Source organism: Furipterus horrens, unplaced genomic scaffold, assembly GCF_987537825.1.
Source record: "Furipterus horrens unplaced genomic scaffold, mFurHor1.1.pri manual_scaffold_5, whole genome shotgun sequence".
Taxonomy (NCBI): Eukaryota; Metazoa; Chordata; class Mammalia; order Chiroptera; family Furipteridae; genus Furipterus; species Furipterus horrens.
Genome location: NW_028327175.1, coordinates 29621184 through 29645527, shown reverse-complemented (window position 1 = coordinate 29645527; position 24344 = coordinate 29621184). Strand labels below are relative to the sequence as shown.

Sequence of the window (24344 nt, the reverse complement as noted above, 5' to 3'; positions counted from 1 at the left end):
CCAATGTATCATTGGCAAGTATGCTAGATTATTATTTTTAATGGGTATGCATTACTTGATTAATAAGAAAAAGGAAAAGAAACAAGCAATAAAATAAACCAGATCAAGGTCCTGCAGGGCACAGTTAATGGTAAGTGCTCTCTTCTTGGCTTGCATATGGTCTCCTTCTTCCTCTGTCCTCACATGGCAGAGAGAGAGAAAGAGATCCTGGGGGGAGAGTGTTAGGGCTTCAGGATATGATTTTGGGGGAAGTGAGTCCACATCCTTGTCCATCTTCATTTCAAATTTCAATATTTTAGTTCATTCTGGATTTTTGTGCATTAATTTTGATTTTTAAATAATTACATTTTGGGATTATTTCTCATGACTGATGAGCTTCTTGGTGCTACCTTAAGTTTTATGTCCAAAGTGGATGCCTCACTCTCTTCACCCTACTTCCAGCCCTAATTCTGAGGTCCTTTTAGCTGATATCCTGTTGTGGACCATTTAGGGCTCTTAACCTGATCACATCCACTCCAGATCTTAGCTCTCTGAAAGCCACTTACCCGTCCCTAGGCAGGGCCTCTGAGCACAGATCCTCAGGGACACCACCACATGAAGAGCCACTCAGCATTCAGCTTGTGGGGCTGGCCCATCCTCCACTGCCCTTAACACACTAATGTGTTCTCCTGTCTTCCCGGTGCTTACTCTGCCTCTGAGCATCCAGTCTCTTCATCCTGTCTGTAGCTGTGACAGAGCTGGCAGTTTCCTTTGCCCAGAAGTCCACTTCTCAGCTCCCAGGTTTTTCACTTGGCTGACTCTTGCCTGTGGTCCCACTCTGTGGGAAACAGTCCCTGTTCTTTCCCAATCCCCTCCTTGCTATCAGGGATGTCACCTAAGACTCAACCTATCCCCTCTGTGTATTTGACCGCTGCCAAAATCATCATCTGCCATCCTGACCACTGAGCCAAGCTTGGCTGTCACATTACCTTTACATGCACATCCATCTTTCTAACACCACCCTCATTTTCTTCTTATCCTCCCCACTCCTGAAACAGGGCCTGCCATCTGGCTGCGGCCCCCAACCCTCTGTCCAGTCCCACCCTCTCTCTCCCTACACCAGCCCTCAGACATGCACTGTGCTTTTGTGCATACCCACACCACATTCTACCTGGTACCCTTTCCAAGTGGGGAGCACCTGTGTTGGGCTCCAGGAAAGAAACCGCCAAACCTGATGTGTCTCTTGAGGGTGAGGCTGGACATCCCCTTTCCACTAGTCTCCCTGGGTGACTCTGTTATGCACTGAACATATCCTACTTTAAGATCTCACCCGTCAGCAGTGCCATGGCTCTGAATTTCCCAGAAACCTTTCCTACACCCTAACCTAAGGAGCTTAGTTTCTAGATCCTATTGCCTTCTCCCAGGTGCTGCATAGATCATTTTCAGCTTTTGTGTAAATGTGTTTTTCATCCACCATCCAGATTACAGCGAGTGCCACATTTTATATGGTGTTCCCCAAAATTCCCAGCAGGGGGCCTTGGGTTTAGAGACTACACCTGTTCATTTACTGCATGATTGTGTGCCCGCCCCCCGTCCCACTTCAAGACAATGTTTCACTTCCTTCACTCTGCTTTACAGCCCTGTTACTACCAATTCAGACCCTCCCTCTCTCTTTTTTTAACCCCTGACATTTTGAATGCTTACTAAATGCTTCCTGAAGCTTGACATTTAACAAGCCTAGGAGACCCCTCCCCAGTCCATTTTACAGATGGAGAAACTGAGGCACAACAATGCAGTAACTTGCCCAAGGTCATAGAGAGAACAAGCAGTGACAAAGAGGGTGTACAGACCTGGGCACTCTAGGTGCAGGACTCCCCTCTGAGAGTCTGGAGCTCAGGCTGCTTCAGCTCCTCCTCTCCTTCACCAGCCCTGCCCCATCAAGTTCACATCTGCACCCACGAGTTTGTATCTACATCGTTCACTCACTGCTGCCCCTTTGCCTTAGCAAAGCTGTTCTTTCACGGGTACCCCATCCCTTCTGCCCTCATCAACACTTGCCTTCTTAGCTACCCTTGCGTGGATTCCTGACTTCTCATCAGTGACTATAACTAGTTACATTCATGGTAGAGTGGAAAGAGTCTAACTTTCAAGTGAGACTGTTCATTACTCACTATAATACCTAAGCTTTCTGCACCTCAGTGTTCTTATATATAAAGTAAGGATCATATCCACTTCATAAGGCTGTTAGGAAGACTCCATTAACATGCAAAACACTCAGTAAACTCCATGGACAGAGTGGTAATAAAAATGCTAATAGCAATAATAATACAGTTATGGTTTATACACTATTTCTTGTGTTGATACCATTGTCACTTCCAATAGGGTTTTGGGGCATTGATGAAATATGGTATGTCATCATGTCCATGCATAGAGTTTTATTCAAATGCGCTATTTTTATCTAGAACATTTAATTAGAATCTTGGTAAGGTCATCCTAGAATAATTTGAAATTCAGTGAAAGTCTTCTAAAAGGAGGAAATGACATGCTTGATAAATATAAATGTGGATATTAGTTATTTTTACAAGAAACAAGTCGCTTTTGCATTTTATATCACACCCACTTGCTTCTCTAGTTATAAAAGTATTCTACTTAATTTTTAAAATGAAAAATTTTCTATTTATTGTTTAGCCAGATTTGGCAAAAGATGACATTTAATTTGCAAAATACATTGGGTTTCTCAAGGATCAATTTGTTTTCCTTAAATCCCCAAAGAGGCAAAGTTATCTGGATAAAAGCCTTTTGAAATGTCTCCTGTATTTGTAATGTCTCCACATTTTTCCTTGTGGTAGCAGCGTACACGTCCACTGGGAGAATAAACGTGCAGTAGCCTGGTGGCGCCTACTCGGAGCAGGGCATCTATGCCTGCATCTGTTTTGTGTCATTTGTGTTTTTTAAATGAAACAGTGTGTTTTAATTTTAAGCTTAAAGACAACATGATTAATGTTGGTTGCATTATGTGGAATGACTGATTGCTATTTCATTTGTCAGGAAATGAAATATTAAATTGAAAATGGTCTTGCATTCTAAGCCCACTCTCATAATTCCATGGACGTACACCTGGTCAGTAGATGTTCTATGATGAGGTCAGCGGTGGGGAGAAATGGGGAACTTGCCCCTCACTGGCTCTTTGGTTTACGGTCAAGATGTCACTCTCTTCCAAGCCCCGCGCATGCAGCCCCTGCTTGATCTTTGCTATGGCCTTTAAACTTCAGGCCATGATAGCACACTTGTGCTTACAAGTATGTTTTTCTTGACTTCAAGAGTGTTTTTTAGAAAAAGGACATTCTATTTAAAAACTATCATTTCCAGCTTCTGAATATTGATAGATTATCAGCCAGATCTTCATTTCTGATGACAATAGTCTCTAGTGGAGCACAGAAACAGCTGCTCCATGGGCTTGGCATGTTCTCCCCATTTTACCACACTCTTCACCTCTCCATATTGCCTCTTCCCTCTGTTGCACTCTGGAACCTCATCTTCTCTGCCGGCTCCATTGCAGAGAAAGTCCATTCTTCATGTCCTAATCAAATATTTGGATTCTCCCTGGTATCAGGAATTATGTAAGAGGTTGTGAGCTTTCCCAAACAAATTTTACTAAGAACTTAAGTCAAAATCAAAGTACTGTATAGAGATGAAAATTTTCATTCAAACCCTTGCTTTGATTGTGTTATTGCTATATAATAAGCCATACCTCTAGCTTTTATTCATAATTGCAAATAGAGTGATGCCCATTGCCAGTGACACTTTGGAAGGAGGTAACTTGTGGTGCCAGAAAAATAAAGGAGGGAAGAGGCAAAGAAGCATAAGGTAGCAGCAGGGAGTTTTTATTCCTTGTCAAGGTAGGAGCCTTACAGCTTGTTAAAATTTTAAAGCATTTGTATTACTGCTCCCTTTATAATTCTGTCATTTAATTTTTTTATTTTAGGAATTATTTTAAAGTTATTTGTAAATGAATTTATTAGTTTATGTTTTTATTGACTATATCCAAACACGTTTGACAGCCAGCTCAGGGAGTTATGAAGCACCACCTCCTACTTCACCTTGTTCTGCTGTGTTCTCCCCAGAAGGACAACACCATGACTAGGGTGCTAGCTTTTTATTCTGTTCCCTTCACCTCCCAAATCAGATCCCAGGCTCCATGTGGCCCTCCCATGGCACTCCTATACTCCCTTACCCAGTGTATCAACAAAACTGAGCCACTGCAAAGCAATAAACAGTAGACATTTTCCATTTACCATTTACGTTCACTGGCTCAGGTTAACAACTCCATCTCTACCCAAGTTAGCCATCTGGCCCAGCTAGCTGCCTGGGACTTTATTTAGCTAGCAGGTCACCTAGCAGGCATTTTCTTTCCCCGCTGTGGCAAACTCCAGGTATTGCCGATGAATGCCCCTCTGTAGCTGCACTGTATCTGTGAAGGCCACATGTGCAAATAGTAATTTCAGTGCTGGGTGAACATGGAGAGTGTCTGGGAACATTAGAGTTGCCTTAGTCTGCTCAGGCGCTATAACAAAGATACCTTAGACTCAGTCACAAGTGAAAAACAATTATTTCTCATGGTTATGGAGGCTAAGAAGACCAAGATCTAGGCACCAGCAGATCTGGTGTCCAGTGAGGATTCACTTTCTGGTTTGCAGACAGCCATCTTTTTGCTGTGTCTTCACATAGTGGAAAGCAGAGAGAAGAAGTAAGTGCCCTCCAATCTCTTCTTATAAGGACCCTAATCCCCACTGGTGAGGGCTCCACCCCCACGACTAATCACCTTCCAAAGGCCCCACCTCCTAATACCATCATCACACTAGGGATTATGCTTCCACATATGAATATGGAGGGACACAAATATTCAAACCATATCAGAGAGACACTCTGCCAAGTTGACCATGGAAGAAGTGAGGAGCCATTCCAATCTATTCTGCTTCCAGTTTCATAGTAGCTAATACATTAAAACCAATAATCACAGTCCCCTTTACTGGACAAGTAGAAAATAGTTTTGGTCTCTGCTGAAATGAAAAGCAGTATCCCAGTGCTGCATATTTTTGTACAAACACAAAGCTATTACGATGTGTCATAAGTAGAGAGAAATTTCCTCTTACTTTCAGGCTACTAATAAGAAACTGAAAATGGAAAGAGAATGAACCACTTACTCTTCACTACTGAGAATCTCAAAGACACTTAAAATGTCAGACACTTAGATCAAAGCCATACATCTGTGTAGGATGCCCAGTGTGTGGAAAAGGGGGAAAAGTATTAACCTAGCACATAAGACAATTTAATGCTGACAGATGCTTTTCACATCAGACAGAGTGATGTACTTCTCTAAACTATCACGAAGGAAACTAAATAAATCCTGAGCCCCAGGGACACAGACTGAATGTGTTGCTTATAATAATTCACTTCATTTTAACCACAACACTATGATATAGATAGTTCCTGTCCCATTTCACATAAAAGGAAACTGAGGCCCAGAGAAGTTCAGTGACTCAGCCAAGACCACACAGCTAATGACTGTACAACCTGAAGCTGAACCCAACTTTGTATGACTCAAAGTGCTGGCAATTATTTAGTCAACTTCTAACTTTCAGGCAAGTAGTGGTCTGAATGTAAAGGATGCTCCCAGGAAAATAAAGGAAAGGTGCATGGGAGATACGTGTCTAAGGGAGATGGATCTAGATACTGGGAGACTGGGATGGAGGGGGCAAAAGGGAAGGCCAGGCCATCTGAATTTCAGGGTTCCAATTTAGGGATTTGAAATTAATGACTCCATTAGTATAAGTACAAGAGTCAAGGATAAGAGCTTCCTTGTGAGAGATTAAATACTGTAGTTTTAGATATACAACTTTGAGTTTGCACTAAGACATCAAGCAGAATTTCAGCCATACACATAGGTGGTGGCTAGCTCCAGAATCATCAGTCAACAAGTCTTAATTATAGTTCTCCATCAGCTGACGACCCATTAGACCCATCATCCAACCCACCTATCACCATTTAACAGCAAGAATATCAAGAAAAACTGCTTATCAATTTGTCTATATGTTTGTGCATATTTCATTTAAATATCTCCCTCACAAAGTTTACCAAAAGGAATGCAATGCAGAGATATTTTTAAATGAATAAAGTGAAAGGAAAGATAAGATGGGAAGAAAGATGAGAATGCTACATAAAATGCAAACAGAAAGGTCCTGACCGTGTTCTATATGCCTCCCCGGGGAGGGAGGGAACGTTGTTCTGACTAAGGACCCTGGAGTCACATGATCTGGCTGCAAAGCCTGGTCGTGCCCCTTACACAAATTATTGGCCTCGCTAGATTTTCCTTTCCCATCTGTACAGCAGGAGAAAGATAGAAATTCCTGCAGGGGCATCATGATGAGGATTAAATACATGCCTGCATACATGCACGCATATCTGCCTACATATATGCAACGTACACGTATGCATCCACTGTTGCTATTAAGTGTTCTGAAATGTCCTGCAGGCAACACCAGTACAGTGTTTCAGTGTTCATAAGGTGAGATCAAACCACTCATTCATTAGTATATTGAAAACCAGGCTAGGTCAAGTTGGAGTTGGTTGCTCCACTGGGTCCTGACCCAAGTAATAACAATGACAACGAGTCTGTAGTAAGCCATGTGCACGGTAACTTCCTTGTGGAAAATTGTTTACAGTGTTGGGGTGGGGATGTTTGCTAGTACATCCAATAATGGATATTTTAATAAAATATGTTCTCTGTAGAGTGAGATCTGGTGGAGCACAGTAAGAGTCCAACTTAATTCAAGTTGAGTAAATATAGAGGGATCCATGATGGTGTAGGGATCAGGCTGTTTTCCACAAATGTTATCCTGTGCCTCTGAGTTTCAATAGACACCAGGAAGTGGTGAGTCTGGTCCTGTTCTCTGACAGGTGCCTGAATCCCAGGTGCTCAGGGCCACCACGTGGGGCTGATGTTGGTGCTGTGCTGTGGTCATCAGCACCCCTGGAAGAACTGTGAGGTCTGATCAGATCGCCCCCTGGAGCCCAGGCAGAGAACAGGGTGCTCCTTAGACAGAAGTTCTGAATCTTCAGTCAGATGAACGCCTGCATAGTGGGTGCTCTGTGAATAGTTAATGGATGGAAGAAGGAAAGAAGGAAAGAGAAGAGAGGACAGGAGAGGAGGCACATGTTAATTTTAGCCTAATACATTACCTCGGTTTTTACCAGCAGTCCCTTGAATCAGAAGATAACCTCAGTACACAGGCCTTTACTTTAAGCAGTTTTCCTTGCTGGTGCAACTTCCAAGACACACAGCTCCACAAAATGTGTTCCACGAAAACAAATTTGTTGTCTCACTGTGTGCCTGGAAATCATTAAAACTTTTGAAGATATCTATCAAATTATTTGGGTCATGGGAGAAAGCGCTGCTTTATACTGCCATTAAGTATTTATCAAAAGCTCAATTGTAGGGACTTTTTGAAATAAACTGAGCTCTTCCAGAGTCTGAGTATAATTTTTTTCTAGGGTTTACTAAGCCCAAATGAGTTATTGACATTGGATTTAAACCTCACTCCTAGAACTCAATCTCTTCATTTATTACTGAGGTCACGTCAAACCTCCATTTTAAGTCCCACTGCAGGAAAACAGATCGGGTGATAATTTATCATGGAGTGAGACTGTTCTGCTAGGCCTCGGTCCTAGACGAAGCAATCCATCTCTCCAGAGGCCAATGGGTTCTCCTTGCTAGGATGGCAGTGATTTCTATTGCATAGGATTTTGCCTGTTGATTTAACAGTTTGTCCATCATTAAAGGAGCAAGATGTTTTCCAGATGACTGCATAAACCTTCAAATCATCTTCTTGTAAGTCATGAGACAAGAAATATTAGCAGGCCCTGATGGAAAATAGTTCTTAAGAAATGATTTTGTGTTTCTACCAAAGTTAGCTGGCAGTCTGTTTTATAGTTCCAATTGTTTTAATTGTTTGGTTTTTCTTCCACAATTTTAAGTTATGGATTTATGGCAACAGTAGGACTTCATTTGTCTTTTTGTAGATGTACATCATTCACCAAAGGAAAGGAAGAAATCTTTCTGAACCAGAAAGTTAATTCATCTTCTCTGTTTATAATTATTTTATTTAGTGCTATGGTCTCAGCAGGGGGCAGTTTTGTCCCCCCTGCCCCCCCCCCCCCCGAGGAAACTGTTGGCAGTGTCTGGAGACATTTGTAGTGGTCACAACTGGAAAGGTGGATGCTACTGGTGTCTAGAGGGTGGAGGCCAGGGATGCTGCTCAACATCCTAGAAGACACAGAAGAATCCCCAGAACAAAGAATTCTGCCTTCTGAATGTCACCAGTGCCAAGGCTAGGAAACCCTGCATTAATGTTCTCCCTTTTTGCTCATGTTATTAAAATACTGTGTGGATGTGATGAATAATCCTCTAGTCATTTTTCCTTTTCCCCTTAGCTTTTACCTTGGTTTTCATCATCTCCCTCTCATCTTGAATAAGCAGGTTCTGTTTATGGTCCCTGTTTTTCTTCTCAGTCATCACTGTTGGCATCCTTAGAGTTGGTTGTGTCTTCCTTCCCGTAGAATGCTCCCCCAAGGTCACCAGGTGCCTCCTCTTTGGATGCTGTGAGATGAAACACTCATTCCAGAAGTCATGACATGCCACCCTCGACGCCAGGTGTTCCATTTCTGATCCTCTTCTCTCAAGCATTTCCAGTGTCCCTTACTGATGCCTGTCCCAACTGAGGGCGCTTCCCAGTCTACCCCAATAATGTTTCATTTTCTTTTCTTCTCTTGGAGTCCTCACCCAATTCAGTGGGCTCAGGAATGACCCTCCTGGGCATATGCTCCCCAGATCAGCATCTGTTGAGTTTGTTCTCCCTCCAAAGCTTGACGATTCTCTCTGATCCTCCTAGTCATTTCCTCTGCTACCTGATGGTCCACCTACAAGTAGCCATTCCATAAGTATGTACCAAGCGCTTGTGTACGAACACTGTGTCATGTTGTGCAGACACATACTAGAGAAGATCATCTCTTTCCTTGTGGAATTCACAAATGAGTGAAGGAGACAGACTTAAGAGAAAGGCCGCTTTGATTTCAGGGCTAAGATGGATGTCTGTCCCATAAGCCTGCCACAGCACTGGAACTACATTTTACCAGGCACCCAACCATTAACTACTGGGGGAGCAGGCACCTAAAGGATATGTAAATTAAAACACTTTATGAATTATATAAATACATTAATAATCTATTTCTAAAATATAACCCAAAATAGACATTTTAAAAAGATGAACTTCAAAATTAAATATAAATATAGGAGTTACAAATTAATGGCAACTATAAACTAGTATTAAGAATAATAAACAAATTAATTAAGAGTAAACAGAAATTGAAATCTCTACCTACCTCCATTGGAAACCTAGGACTTTCCTTCTTTTTCAGCTTTATACCTATGATAACTCTATTCCTCAAAAAATAATAAACCACCCAGGGACAAGTAGAGGAAAAATTGTTACCCCTTGTGTTTGTTTGCTTGGGCTACCATAATGAACACAGACTGGTGACTTAAACAACAGAAATTTCTTTTCTCACCATTCTGGTGACCAGAAGTCTAAGGTGAGGGTGTCAGCAGGGTCTGTTTATTCTGAGGCCTCTCTCCTTGGCTTGTAGATGGCCGCCTTCTCCATGTGTCCTCACATGGTCTTTTCTCTGTGTTTGTGTCCTAATTTTCTCTTCTTATAAGGACACCTGTCATACTAGATTTGTCAAATAAATGACTGAATTACTCATAATTACCTCTAAAGACCCTGTCTCTAAATATGGTCACATTCTGGGGAACTAAGGGTTTATGACTTCAACATATGAGTTTGGTGGAGGGACACATTTCAGCCCCTAATACCCAGTCCCTTAAAAGGACAAAAGAAGGGAGTGGTGTTTTCAGACCCAGGGAAAACTGTAGCAGGTATGAAGTGAGGAAGAGGAGGACTGAGTCCCTAGACCTCTCTCTCTGCCCACCTTCTATTCTGCCCTGGCCCTCCCATGGGTCAGTCCAACAGAAAACCAGGGGACATGGAAGAGGCAGTTCCTACAAGTCAGCTTCCCTGTGCTAGAGCCCAGCAGAAGGGGAATGACTCGGTGTGAGGGGCAAATGGAGAACCAGGAGCCAACCCCTCCCCAAAGGCACCTTCTGTTGGCGATGTCTGGGTTAAAACAATGTAGTGTCTTCTAGTGTTTCATGTCTCCTCATGGCTACAAAAATGAATTCGAAGGTGAAATTTAAGTCTCACAAATAGTGTCTGCAGTGTGGTGGAGCCTTTGTGAGTGGAGCCCAGGTCTGTGACTGGAGGGAATACTCCCCAGCTTGTGAAGCCCTAACCCCATCTTCCTCTGTTCCTTTTTCCTCAGGAGCCTGAGAGGCAGTACATGCACATCGGCACCATGGTGGAGTTTGCCTTTGCGCTGGTGGCGAAACTGGACGCCATCAATAAGCACTCCTTCAATGACTTCAAGTTGCGAGTGGGTACGTTGTGCAGAGACCTGGCTTTCAGCAGGGGAAAAGGCGTGGAATCAGGAACAAATTCTCAGAAAATGTTGATGAATCTCTGTGTTGAAATAGGGCAATAACAAATGTGTCCTTAGAGCAGCAGGACAGGATTGCAGGTGCTAGGTGCTCAGGGAAGTTGTGAATTTCTCAGGGCTTTGGCACAAATTAGAACAACAACAACAAAAATACCCACTTTGGTTGGACCCAGGTTTAGCAATTGTACCATGAACTGGATTTCAGTCCCACTGTCCCCTCCCCTCCAGCCAGGGACAAGCCATGCCATGCACAGCCTTAGCCACCCTGAGGAGCTCATGGAAGCCACCAGATGTAACCCAGCAACTGTGAGCCACTTAATGATTTCATAGACTGCTGCCTATAAAACTAGGACCCGCCTTAAGCTAGAAGATGCATCCAGACTTCAGAGTAGTACAAGCATTTTCTAAAAATGTTAAGTGCATCTTATAATTGTTAGAATAGTCACGCACTCCCGCAGTCACAACCTACAAGAACACCAAATGTGTGTCCTTGGTTCTGAAATAGCAATAGCTTTTCAGATGGGATGTTCAAATTTAAGAGAAAATCCACCTTTCTTTAAAATAAAAAATAAGTTTCTAGTAAGTTCTTTTGTTACTTTAAGTTGATTCTTTAGTCTATCCTATGATTATTTGCCTTTTACAAATGTTTGCCCCAAAACAATGTGTGTTTTCAGAACTGAGGTTAGCACACAGCTGCCTTGTGAGGTTTGCAGTTACTTCCAGCCATCCAGGATTTGTAAGAGCTTCTTTGACCATTGTATGTTTTTCTTGGCAACGCATTTTGCTTCTTCTGAAAGCAAGTCCACATAAGAGTAGATCTTTTAACACAGTTCATGTGAATGGCTATTCATTTCTCTTCCAAAGATTTCAACTATTTAAAAAATCCTGATATTTATAGCTATTTCTTCCTTTGCTCTGCATATATTCTCATTTTTTCAACCCAGAAATGTTTTACATTTCTTGAGAAAATGGGACTTTCTTCTCTGTATGTCCTCTTAACTCTCAATGTCTGGACACATTTCTCAGCTCCATGCATGGTGGACCTTTATCCGGGCTCTGCCGCATGCAGAGGTGAAATGGACTGCCTCATCACCCTGCTGAACCATCCAACTCAAGGAAGGTGTCTCTGTGACCCTGGAGATTCTGTATTGTTTTGACAGCTTGGAAAATGGGCTCCTCAAACTTTCATACTACCCTCCTTGCAAAAAATTAAATGAAATGAAAAGAGAAAAGAAAGAAAAAATGCATCACATTGCAGAATGACCCCCTCTATTGTCAAACACATATGGACCAAAATCACATTTCCCTTCACTGAGAGGGGGAACAGGGACAATTATTTGCTAGTCATATGTGCTATATCAAAACAGCATATTTGGTCTGAACCTTAGAGCAATGTTTCCCGAATTCCCATGAGCAATAGAATGGACCGCCTTTGATAGGTATTTACTGAGTGCTTCCTTCACACTGACTATTGAGTAAGTAATAATACATTGCACACACACCACACACTCCTCCCCTCCACATGCCAGCTCTTTCAGATTTCTAAAGAAGCCTACTCTCAGTTTTCTCTTGGCCTTTGAGTTTGCCTTTTTCCAAACCCTTGGCCTCTCCCAGGGACAGCTTCCTTGCTCTACCTCCGTGCATGGCACCATCCAGTGGCAGTTCACGGTAGGAAATTGGAAGAGTAATATTGCACCCCACCCCACACACCCAAAAGTGATGATACAGATAGTAAGAGCCAAATTTGCTCCCAGGGCTCTTTTCTGTAAGGGGCAGAATCAGTCAGTTAATGGAAACCACAAGTTGAGCACACACTTGCAGATAAGTAGATCATCCCTTTGCCAGCAACAGTCCACCCAGGCTCTCTAGCCCCACCCCAAGGCACTGACCCAGCAGGACTCAGAACAGCCGAAAGAAAAGCTGATGGCAGAGGAGGCTGAGATCACCAGTCAGCAGCCAGCAGCTGATGCCTGGGCACTCTGACCCTTGCAACAGAGCTGGAAGGAATTTTTGTGATGTCTGAGGTAGAGGTGTGAGTTTTATTGAGTACTCCACAAAAGCAAAGGAGACTTTCTTTCTCACCTGCTGTGAACCTTCAAAGACTGGGTGGAATCCTGTTTGTAGCATGTTTCCTGCCTACCTTTCCATTGCAAAGAGGAAGCTTCAGATATGTAACAAGCTATTATATATAACTAAGCAGTCAGCAGCGGGAAATGAGATCTCTCAGAAACACCCTCATTATTAATACATTTGGCACCTGCCATAGGGCGAAGGTCCTAGATCCAGGAGGAAATGTAGGGGAAATGGTCAGTCAACTCAGTGTCTCTATTTGTATGTCTATGTCACTCCTCCCACCTCTCCCCGTAACAACTATGTGTCTGTGTGTTTGAATTCTTGGGACAAGGATTCATCCGAACTGATGCACTGGGGGTGGTGAAGAGCCTGGCCTCTCCCTAACTATAGAGTTAATCAGACTTTTGAAGCTTTAGCTCCTAATGGCAGATGCCATCTCCATATTTCATCTGGAGTCAAAGCACACTCTGACCACAGGTGTATGCATACAATAAGCATGGTTTTATCATTGCAATTACTAACTTAGAGGGAGCACTTAGAGCAACCATCACCTTCATGATGGCCTGGGGTGCCTAATTATCTGGGGAAGTAATGTATACTTATATGTGTGTATGTGTGTATAGACATAAAGCATAATGCCTGTGAACCCCGGGAATCCAAGAAATCCATCATCATGCCTTGGCAAGAGTTTGGCCAGTGGGACTAAAGGGGAAGTGACTCATGAATTTCCCCAGTGACTGTTGGGGAACCTCAGTTTGTGGGGAGGCTTGGGCCCCAGAGGTTGGATTGTCCTCTCTCTGGTGGGTCCAGAGCTGTAAAACCCAGCTTCATGAGACCCAAAATCCCAAGCAGCAAAACCTGATGGAGCTTCCAGAGCTTTTCCAGACACTGTCTGAGTGTCACTTTTGCTCACTACAGGTGAGCATGTGCCCTGGAATCCCCTCCAGGCATGAGGCTCCTGGGGAGCCCCCTCAGTCCCGTCACTCCTACCATCTTGTCTTCTGGGCAGGTGGTTTGAGAATCAAAAGCACAACAGGTTCCTCTGTAATCTGATAAAACTCACCAGGGGGGGCTGTCACCAAAGAACAACAACTCTAAAGGTGGGCAGAAGCCATATGCACAGAAAGCTTGTGGCAGAGATAGAAAAGCAGAGTTTTATGTGCAAAGGCTGTGAAGCCAACTGCCTGCGTTTGTGTTCTGCCTCTGCTACCTACTGTGCATCTGATGGCACCTCCCTCTGCCTCCTCGCCTGAAAATTGGACGTGGTGATAACAGTACCCACCCCACAGGCTGTAGTGAGAATTTGAAGTTTACACATGAAAAGCACATAGAACAGTGCATCGCAAGGAGAAAATGCAATAGAGTGGTGGCGGTTTTAGCAAAACATTGGAGCAAACCCAAAAGTCCAACAGCAGCAGCGTGGCCGATAAAGAGCTGCTCTTTAAAATAAAAGTATGTATATTTCAAAATTAAGTGCAAAACTATTGAAAAACTATAATTATCTCTTGCCTAAGACTATATAGCAACATAGAAAAAAGTTTTAATGCTTAGTTTTTTAAAGCATAACCAATTTTGTGATATTTTGGAATAACAAAAAATGGACATATAGGCATAAATCAAGGTCCAGAGGGGGTTCATACAAACATAAATATTTTAATATTTTTAGATTATAAAATCAGAGGCATTATTTTTCTTTGCATTAGAGTTATGTGGAGTAATGTTTGTTTAATAAAGATGATTCGAGATGGTCCTATAAAATTTTTTGTGTTTAAGACAGTTACTATAATGTGATTCTTAACCCAGTTCTCATGTGTCCCAGGTATGAACCATGGACCTGTGATAGCTGGTGTGATTGGAGCTCAGAAGCCTCAATATGATATTTGGGGCAACACTGTAAACGTGGCCAGCAGGATGGACAGCACTGGAGTCCTGGATAAAATACAGGTAGCTCAACCTGCACCATCATTATGGGCCATGTCTGTTCCCTAGGGAACCAGGAATAATATAATAATTATTATACTATATATACAATAATAAATATTAAAGGAAAGAACCTTGAAATTTATTTCAAAGTTGAAAAAAAAAACCTTGTAAAAACTTACAATTCACTTAAGTCTTTTTATCAGGGAAATGTTTCTTTGTTTCTGCATTAACTGTTAACAATAAAAATTGAAAGGTCAGAGCAGTTGGGAAAGTAAGTAATCACAACAACAAGGCGAAGAGGGACGCCTTCTCGCCCCTTCCTCTCCCCGGCCCCACACAGTGAAAAGGGCTTGGCCAGGGAGGAGGATTCTGTAAGCAAAACCACACCTGAGCCCAGCCTTCTCTTCCCTGGGGGCTGAATTGGGAGGAGGAAGGCAGGGGTCTGCAGAAGAGAGAGAAGGAATTGAGGGTGATAGAACATGCTGTTGCTGAATTGGACTAGAATGGAATTTGGTGATCTAGAAACGACTGGAAAGGTCTGTAAGCCACCCAAGGGAGAGAAAGGGAAGACCTGACAATTGAAAAGCAGTGGTGAGTGCATGCGCTACAGTATTTGGGCACCTGGCCAGATGCTTAGAACAATCGAGGGACTAACTTCGTCCAATGAGAAGGATATGTGTGTGTGTGTGTGTGTGTGTGTGTGTGTGTGTCTGTGTGTGTGCGTCTGTGCTGAACTTTGTATCTGCCCTGCCCTCAAAAAGCAATGAATCCATATTTCACCCCAGCTATGTTGTATTCAGCTAGATAAACTCCTGCCAAATGACAAATTTGTGTGAAAATACCTGACACAAATAAGAGGCTTTATCAGTTCATAGCCCTCTTCAGAGACTTGCGTGTGCTTGGTTCTGTGTACCTCAGCTTGGCCAAGGCCCTCAAATAACCTTGCTTCTTAAAATTGTAACAGAGATGTAGAGACTTTATATACCCTATAGAAGACCACCAGCTCCAGGGTCACCAACAATGATCCCGTCACTAAGCCTCTGCCCACCCAGGTGCCTGTCATGCTGCGCCCCCTCATCCACCCAGGACGATTCTATTGCCATGGCCTTTCTAAAGTATGTCTTTAATTTCTCTATGGAATGGCACAAAGATTACTTCTAAGTGTCCACCTTCTTCCAGTCAGATTATTGGCCAATAGGTGTTGAAAAGTAAGCAACATCCAACAAAGAGAAGGGAGAAAGAAGAAAGACAGTCATGGCGGGAGGAAATACCCCAGCCTTCCCGGATGAATTGGCCAAATGGGGCTCCTCTGACAGCTGGCTGGAGTGGGGGTCACTGGCAGTGAAGACATCCCAGCTGCCCACCCTCAAAAGGAATGGCCTGCCTCCTTGGCAGCCTAATCTCACCTGCCCTGATAGCACCAAAGCCTCTAGGGCTTTCTGCATGCTCAGGACTAGCCACTCCCAATGCCCAGGGAGACTCCAGCACCCTGCACCACCAAGAACTTCTGTTTGGGGAGAGAGGCATGCTCTTACCAAGGATACAGTTTCCCACCTGTAGACTAACCTATGTCCTCACCACACACCTGAAACATTCAGAAGATGGATGGTTGTTTTAATATATTTCACAACTCTCCAAGCACTCTTCAAGCACTTGGGATAAGTATCAAAAGCCATTTAAAAGAAGCTGGTCAGGGAGAGCACTCCCTCCTGAAGGTCATAAATCCCCTGCAGGTCAATGTTTAATTGAGTTTGGGCTCCTGTGTGTCTCTAAGAGGATATCAGGTGTCATCATAGTGCATGTGATTTAGTGCAGAGCAGCAACTCCGAGCCCCAGGAAGGAAAGAGGACAGGCTTCTGCAGGCCTGTGTGCATTCATTCCAGCCAGCAGTTGGCAGGTTTGCCTCGAGTGGGTTTCCTACTCCTGAGGATGTGGCTTACTCTAGCTCCAGTAGCTTCTTATTTCCACGTCTGTGGAGGGGAAAAAAAAAGTGAGATGCCAGGAAAAATAACAATTGATGCAGAGACCATTAAAAGCTTCTCCTGGGCCTCAAGAACAGATTGTTTTTACTAAAGAGCATGGGCTCCCACCGTGCTTCCTACGCTGGAAGCCCAAACAGCATAGAAAGCCCACTGGCACCCAGCCAGACTTCCCCTAGACACAGGGAAAGCATAGCTGCTGTTCATCAGGTAGAAGGTTCCCTCCTCCCGCATTATGAAAATTGTGTGGTTGGTGCTACAAGTATCAACGGGGTAGCTTGAGAATGCTGGTGGTGATACACAGAACCAGTAAATATGTCAACTCCAAAATTAACCTCTCGGGCTCCAGAATATGGGTTTGTCCTCTGTGTGGAAGGTCAGAAGTCAAATGCCTGTGGGATTCTCTGATTCTAATTGCCCCTGAGAACTCTGGTCATGAGAACGTATTGTCATCTCAGTTTCTTGAGCATGTACATGTTCTTTTGGTTCTTATCCAGGGTCTGAAGTCTCTTCTGTGCTTCTGGCTTCATCCCCAAGCTATACCTGTGTTCCCCGGGGACTTGGCATAAACATCTGTTTCCCCTTTTCCTTCTTGCTCTGTTGTAGGGCCCCAAGGATGCACACATTGCCCCGGAGCCAGAGGCTGCCACTGAGTCATGTTGCAGGAAGACAGAGTGGTGCTTCTCGCTCTTTCCCACAGCCTGCCTTAGAGATCACTTCAGCCTGGGAGGTCCCGTGTGTCCCGTGGTCTTGTAAACACAGCTCTCCTATAGTTCTGATGTACTTCTGCCTCTGCCCCAGGACAATCTGCCCCCGAGGCCTCTCCAGCCACCAAGCCCAAGGAGGCTGGCTCATTGCTGCCACCATTGTCCCCACCACTGTACCATCCCTGACAGTGCCCCTGCTACAGGCAAAATGGTGCAGTGGCATTGCTGTGTTGTCCACAAGCCTGCTAGCACATGAGTGTGTCACCCACATACCGAGGTGGCTGGGGCCCCACAGGTGTCATGTCCATTTCCTCTGATAAGGTGGAAGGAAATCTCTCCTCCTCTGCTTTTGTACATGGTTCCAAACCCACCACAGCATTACCAGGGGGTTCTGAGAAAACAATTCCCTCTATCTGTGCTCAAAACCCAGGTATGTCCTGGCGGACCTGCTTGGGGAGCCACGTTTCCCACAGGTGGGTCTTCCCTTACCTCAGAAGCTGAGACCTCATACTTAGTCAAGCCTGTGCATGTCTGCCATTCTCTGCTCAAGCAAAGGTCTCTTGCAGGACAGCCCTCAAGCAGCCCAAACCAGGCAGGCCTAGGTCTCCTTCCCCAGATGTGGGCTCCCACATGCATGGCCCCTTGGAGAGAGAAGTTGTTCTTCCCAGCAGGTGTCACTGCCCTCTGACCCAGCAGGAACTGAACATGACAAGTGGCTAGTCTTGTCACTTTTACAGGCTGTGAGAGAGGGGCTCACTCCTTTTAGCATTTCAAGACCTGACAGCTTCGTGCCCATGCTGAGGCCAGTGCAAATTTCCAGTGTCTTTAGTTTTAGGTTATTTTATTTTTCTGCATTAAACCAGACACTTGTGGTCATTTTCAGGAGCTGACTGCATCTTCTCAGGGTGTCTTCTCTCATTTTTATTAAAGTCTATTTTTAACACTTATTATTTCCTGAAATGACTTTCATGACAACTTATGAACATCATCTAAAATCCCACCAGTCCAGCATATTTTGATTTGCTTTTGTTTTCAGGTCTCTTATATGTGCATTCTTAATCTTCCCATGGTGGAAATCAGAGCCGGTACCAGGCTTAATATTTTTGAGGGGGTGAAATGATTTCACATTATTCCATCATCTCATCTATTATATTGATCATGATTGCATCAAAGTTTACTTAACCCTGAAGATTGCTTAAATTGTAGGTATTTCCAGTTCTTCACTATCACACCACTGAATTAAACATTGTCCTTAAATGTTTTTCTTCTCATGGATTAGCCTCTCTTCTACTAATTTCTCAGGAGTAGAACTAATGGATCAAAGAACACAAACATTTATTGGCTCTTTATGCTTGTAGGCAAATGAACTTTCAAAAGGATTATGGTAATATCCTCGCTAAACACTTTTTCATGTGTCAATGTGCTTCTAGGTCACAGAGGAGACAAGCCTCATTCTGCAGACCCTGGGGTACACATGCACATGTCGAGGAATCATCAATGTGAAGGGAAAGGGGGACCTGAAGACATACTTTGTGAACACAGAAATGTCAAGGTCCCTTTCCCAGAGCAACTTGGCTTCCTGAAGAGCCATCTTCATTTTGGCAAGAAGACTGTGTTTTTAGGAAGGTACAATGCACTTTCTGACTGCAACTTTTGTCCCTTGTTTTTAATGTGCGTGAACTGTTCTGTCCTCTGGAGCCTCTGCAGACTCGTTCCTGTGACCTGGTGGCATACCATCTGGTGTGCCAAGATCGCTCTGCCACTCGCACTGTGCTTACTTTGAAGGAAGAGAAGGAGTGTGTGATGTAGAAGAGAAAAGGATTCAAAGAACTGACATGGATGAGGGAGGTGAAACAAACAAAAATTCTTAAGGCAATAAAACTAGGGGGTGTATATTATCTTCTGGTGCATGTTCTTTTCTGGAAAATATGGTAGCTCGCCAACTGCATCTGCTAGTCTGATATTAAAACACACAGTATTTGTGACTAAGTTGATTCTGTCACCCCACCTGGAATTTGGCTGTGTTCGCCCATGTCTCCCATTGCCAGTGGCTGCCCACGGGCCCCGGTTGGGATCCATGACTCTGTTACCTTGCTCTGTTATGTCGTGCCAGCTGCACATGGTCATCCATCACCAGAATTAGTTCTCACAACCTAGGACCAGTTTTGTACCAGACACATCTGATGTTTTGATGCCATTGTCTTTTGTAAGGTTAATTCATTAAAAGTTTTATGTACTTTGGTTTATAGTGTCTTATCTTCTCTCCCCCTCCCGCTACCACCCCACCACACACATACCCTTCTTCTTTCTCTGGTTTGCTTCAGAATGGAGGTTTGTTTTCCATTTATTCTCCCTGCTTCGGAAAGCACTCTCCAGAAGCCAAGACTGAGGTGCCCTTGAGTCATTCGGATCAGGTCAGATGCTGTAATGCAGATACCTGATTGTGCAGCTCCCTGGGAAGAAAGGAAACTTGCCGCTCCTTGTGTCATGGGATCTGCTTTTCATTTTGGCACTTCTAGAGAGCATTTTCAGGGAAAATATTTTCATAGTAAAAGGATTCTCTACTAACAACACCACCCCTCTGTCCAAACACTCATCTCTGCCACCATAACCCTTTCATTAGCTATCAGACACAGGCTGCATAAGAGTGCCTTGGAGCTGACTATGTAAGTTAGCAATCACAACAGCTGAACAAACCACAAGACTTTGCCAAGTCCCACAAGCTGCCTTTGATGGCTAAGGTGGCATAAGAACACACGGAGCCTTGAAGATAGAAGACTTGGCAAATTCATTTGGAGTAAATTCAGCTCTAAAGGTTTGGCTTTTTTCTTCACATAAAGAAGTCAACCTCTGTGCAATTGTATGTAGTGTAACATTTAAAAGCAAACCGCCCCTTGCCAGCCTGGTCAGGTAACCCCACGATCTATTAGGAAGCAGCCCATTCCTGGGAACTGGGACTTGAAGCCTGAGACCTCGGTTTGATTGCTGACTCTGATGCGTTACTAGCTGTGTGTGACTTTGGACACACCTCTCAGATTCTCTGAGGAGTATTTTCCTTGTGGGTAGTTCATGGGACCAGGTCTGGTTAAATGAGCTAATGACTGAACCCATCTGGCAGAAATGGGGCTCAACCTGCCAGCGCATTCGCAGCACAGACAGGGCAGCCATGCGGGGACCTGGACTCACACAGTTATTCTAATACAAGCTGAGCGTGTATGGAAACTAATAACTGGCCTTTGTCACCAGAGGAAATGGGAATGCAGCATAACTTACTCAGTTGTCTGCCTCAACCAGGAATTTGTTGATTCTGTATCTGCAATTCAGCCTTGACCTTGATACGCCTCATTCTCCAAAACGGTGATTGAAAGAAAGAGTATAAGGGCATGTCTTGTCACTAATCCAAATGTGGACTAGGATGCCCTAGGGTTTCAGTGATTTCCATCTGGTTTTGTGAATCACTATGACAATGACTGGCAGCTTCACCTTTTGGGTCTTCCTCCCTTAGAACCTACAGCACCCTCCCAGGGCAATTTATGTCACCTGCCCTTAGTGGATACTCACAGCTGGGTGATTCACAAAGTGCTCTTAAATGTGCTCCCCACCATGTGCTGAATTTGGTGAAAAGGACTCTAAGGAGAATTGCTTTTCCCTAAACCTGTATCAGCAGTCTTAACAAACAATAGACTTTAAAAGAATCAAAGTGATTATCAGAGTCTACCTTGCAAAGGTCTGTGTACACATGGGTCCCTCAAACTGTGGTCTCCCACTAGCAGCATCTGCATCACCTGGGAACATGTTATAAATGCAGAATCTCAGGTTCCAACCCAGGCTTGCCAGGTCAGAAATCCTGACAGTGCCCCTGCACACTGCCCGTGGTGTTTCAGGTACCAAGGTCTCCAGGTGATTCTGATCCCCAGCCCAGCCTGAGATGCCCTGCATTTTATGAACAGGTGCAGAGAGGTCCAGGCATTTGTTCCAAGTTTCCCAGGTGATTGGTGACTAAGAGCAGACTAAAGTGAAAATCTGCCAATTCTCTGAAATCTGAAAGTGGCTCCGGGTCAGAGTACCTTCATCTCTGGCAACCACAAACCTTCCTGTGAGCAAATCATGCAAGCAAGAGGACTTGCATTTCACTCCCATCAGCCCATTGGCCTTGCGCCATCAGTAGAAGGTAAGAGTCTCCTCAAAGCCCTCCTCTAACCTATTAGGAAGCCCTCTTTCCTAAAAATGCCTGAGTCCAGTGCCCTTAAAACTGCAGCGGTTTTAATACATCTGTTTAGAAATGTCTGCATTGTTGCAAAGTGTGCACATTATTCTCTTTACTAAAGATAATGAACATTGCTTTCCAAGAAACACTGACTAAAGGTGAAGATGTGATAACTAAAACAAAAAATTTTAATGTTTCTCTTTGATAAGATGACTAATGGTCATTCAATTCATGGATTGGCTTTAAGTTGTAAAAGTCAAGATGGGGAGAAACAGACATTTATGTCTATGAAAACTGAGATCTTTTTGACTTCTGGACAAGATGGAGGCCTAGACAGACACGCTGCATCTCCCTCCACAACTAAGAAGGAATACAACTACCTCAAAACTAGAAACAACCAGAAGTTCCAGAAAGCCAAACTGCATGGAAGTCCAACAAACAAAGATATAAAGAAGAAAAAAGATATAAAGAAGAAATACTCATCCAGACAGGTAGGAGGGACAGAGCCAGGGCGAAGCAGACTCAGTGTGGTGGCGGCAGCAGTGGCAGGCCAGCAGAAAGTGCAGTCACATGTTTTAAAAAGTCAGGAGGGACACCTGGGGAGCATTCCAAGCTCCTCACCCAACCTCGCAGCTCACTGTCCCAGCACCAGGGAAAATCAAGCCTCATTGCTTCTGACTGTGCAGACCAGTGGGGGTTTGGGGCAGAGGCAGAAACTGCCAGCCTCAGCAGTCTGCTTGTTTAAAGGGCCCCAACAGTCCTAGAACGTCTGCAGACCCACCCATTCTGGGCACGATGGCCAGGGCACCAGGTAGAGGGGTCCCAGTCCAGTGTGGAAGTGGGAGAGGTGCCTGGAAAAGGGGCAAGTGCTGGGGAAGCTGCATTGTTTCCTCTCAGACCCCTCCCCCACATACAGTGCCACAACGTGGTGAAACAAGTTGCCCTGTACTGACGAATCCCTAAGGCTCTGCCCCTTACAACGTAACAGGAGTGACAGCTCTACCTGGGATGCAGAGGCAAACAAACACAGGAGCCTGTCAGAATGAGGAGACAGAGAGGTATGGCCCAAATGGGGACACGGATCAAGGTTCCAGTGGGAGAACTAAGCGATGAGGAGATAGCCAACTTAACAGATGAGGAGATAGACAACCTAACAGACACAGAATTCAAAATACTGGTGATAAAGATGCTCACAGGCTTGACGGATATGCTTGAGTATGGCAAATGCATAAGAGAAGAAGTGAAGGCTATGCTAAGTGAAACGAAGGAAAATCCACACAAAACCAATGGTGAAGGGAAAGAAACTGGGGTTCAAATCAATGATTTTCAATGTAAGGAAGAAAAAAATGGTCAACCAGTACAGACCAAGGAAGCAAGAATTGAAAAAAATGAGGAAAACTTCCCAAATTTTGCAAAGGAGATGTACATACAGGTCCAGGAAGCATGGAGGGTTCCGGGTGAGATGGACCCAGAGGGGACCACACCAGAATGCATCATGACTGAGATGCCAAAGGTGAAAGATAAAGACAAAGTCCTGGGGTAGCAAGAGAGAGACGGAGAATTGCCCACAGGGGGTTGCCTATAGGACTATCAGCTGATTTCTCAGAGGACACTTTGCAGGCAGAAGACACTGGCAAGCAGTATTCAATATGATGAAAGGCAGCCTGCAACCAGGATTACTCTATCCAGCAAAGCTGTCATTTGGAATGGAAGGGCAGATGAAGTGCTTCCCAGACAAGATGAAGCTAAAGGAGTTCATCATCACCAAGCCATTATTATATGAAATGTCAAAGGGACTTCCTTAAGAAAAAGAAGATCAAAACTATGAACATTAAAATGGCAACAAACTCACAACTATCAACAACTGAATCTAAAAAATAAAATCCAATTAAGCAAACCAGAATAGGAACAGAATCATAGGTATGGGGATCATTTGGAGGATTGTCAGCTGGGATGGGGGAGGGGGAGAAATGGAGAAATGGTGCAGGGACTAAGAAGCATAATCGGTTGGTACAAAATAGACAGGGGGATGTTAATAATAATATAGGAAAGGGTGAAGCCGAAGAACTTATATGTACAACCCATTGACATGAACTAAGGGGGGGTGGGATTGCTGGAGGGAAGGGGGGTACTGGGTAGAGGGGAGCAAAGGGGGAAAAATTGGAACTACTGCAACAACATAATCAATAAAATATGCTTAAAAAACAAAATTAATTAATTTTTTTTTAAAGAAAACAGATCTTTTGAAACCTTGTCCCATTCAATTCTTGCTTTTTAAAAGTAGTAGAAAGTTAAGGGGGCAGTATCTGACTTAATTTAACTGAAAATAATTTAGTTGGCCATTCATTTATGGCAGTTACTTTCAGATGAAGTCATTTCTTGGAGATGCCTTGTCTTTCATGGTAATTAAAACTGAAGAAAGTAATTTTTAAAAATTTCCATAATCCTAACTTTATATATTTTCTATTATGTTATTATAAATATGGTTTAATGCACCCAAAGGCATTTCAAACAGACTTCTGCTATTTGTTTGGGAAAAATAAATAAAAGGACCTACAGTGAAATAAATTTTTTTTCAAAAGAATAAAGAAATATTTAGGAGTCACTCAGACTTCAAATTACCGCAATTTAATGTCATGTGTCTTTAGGGAATCGAAATAATAAAATCAGCAATTGAGGAATCAACATTGAAGTTAATTAGATCACCTGCCCATTAACGGCTAAGCCATGGAGAATTTAATCACAATAGGTGAGGGATGATTTTTTCCAAAGGACCCATTCATTTAACAATACAGCCAATATCTTAATACTTGAATATGTTCCAAATTATCTGAAAAACAACCATTTCCAACTTAGGTTAAAAGC

General features: G+C 43.7%; 1 protein-coding gene across 1 annotated transcript in view; it reads left to right on the top strand.

Annotated features, from left to right (window-relative positions):
- The window catches only part of ADCY2 (adenylate cyclase 2), a 378366-nt gene extending 358853 nt beyond the window's left edge, over positions 1-19513 (top strand). Inside the window, exons 23-25 of the mRNA XM_090276238.1 lie at positions 10417-10531; positions 14483-14607; positions 18703-19513. Coding sequence (XP_090132364.1) covers positions 10417-10531; positions 14483-14607; positions 18703-18855 — 393 coding nt within the window. The 3' untranslated portion in view covers positions 18856-19513. The remainder of the gene's footprint in view (positions 1-10416; positions 10532-14482; positions 14608-18702) is intronic.
- The last annotated feature ends 4831 nt before the right edge of the window (positions 19514-24344 follow it).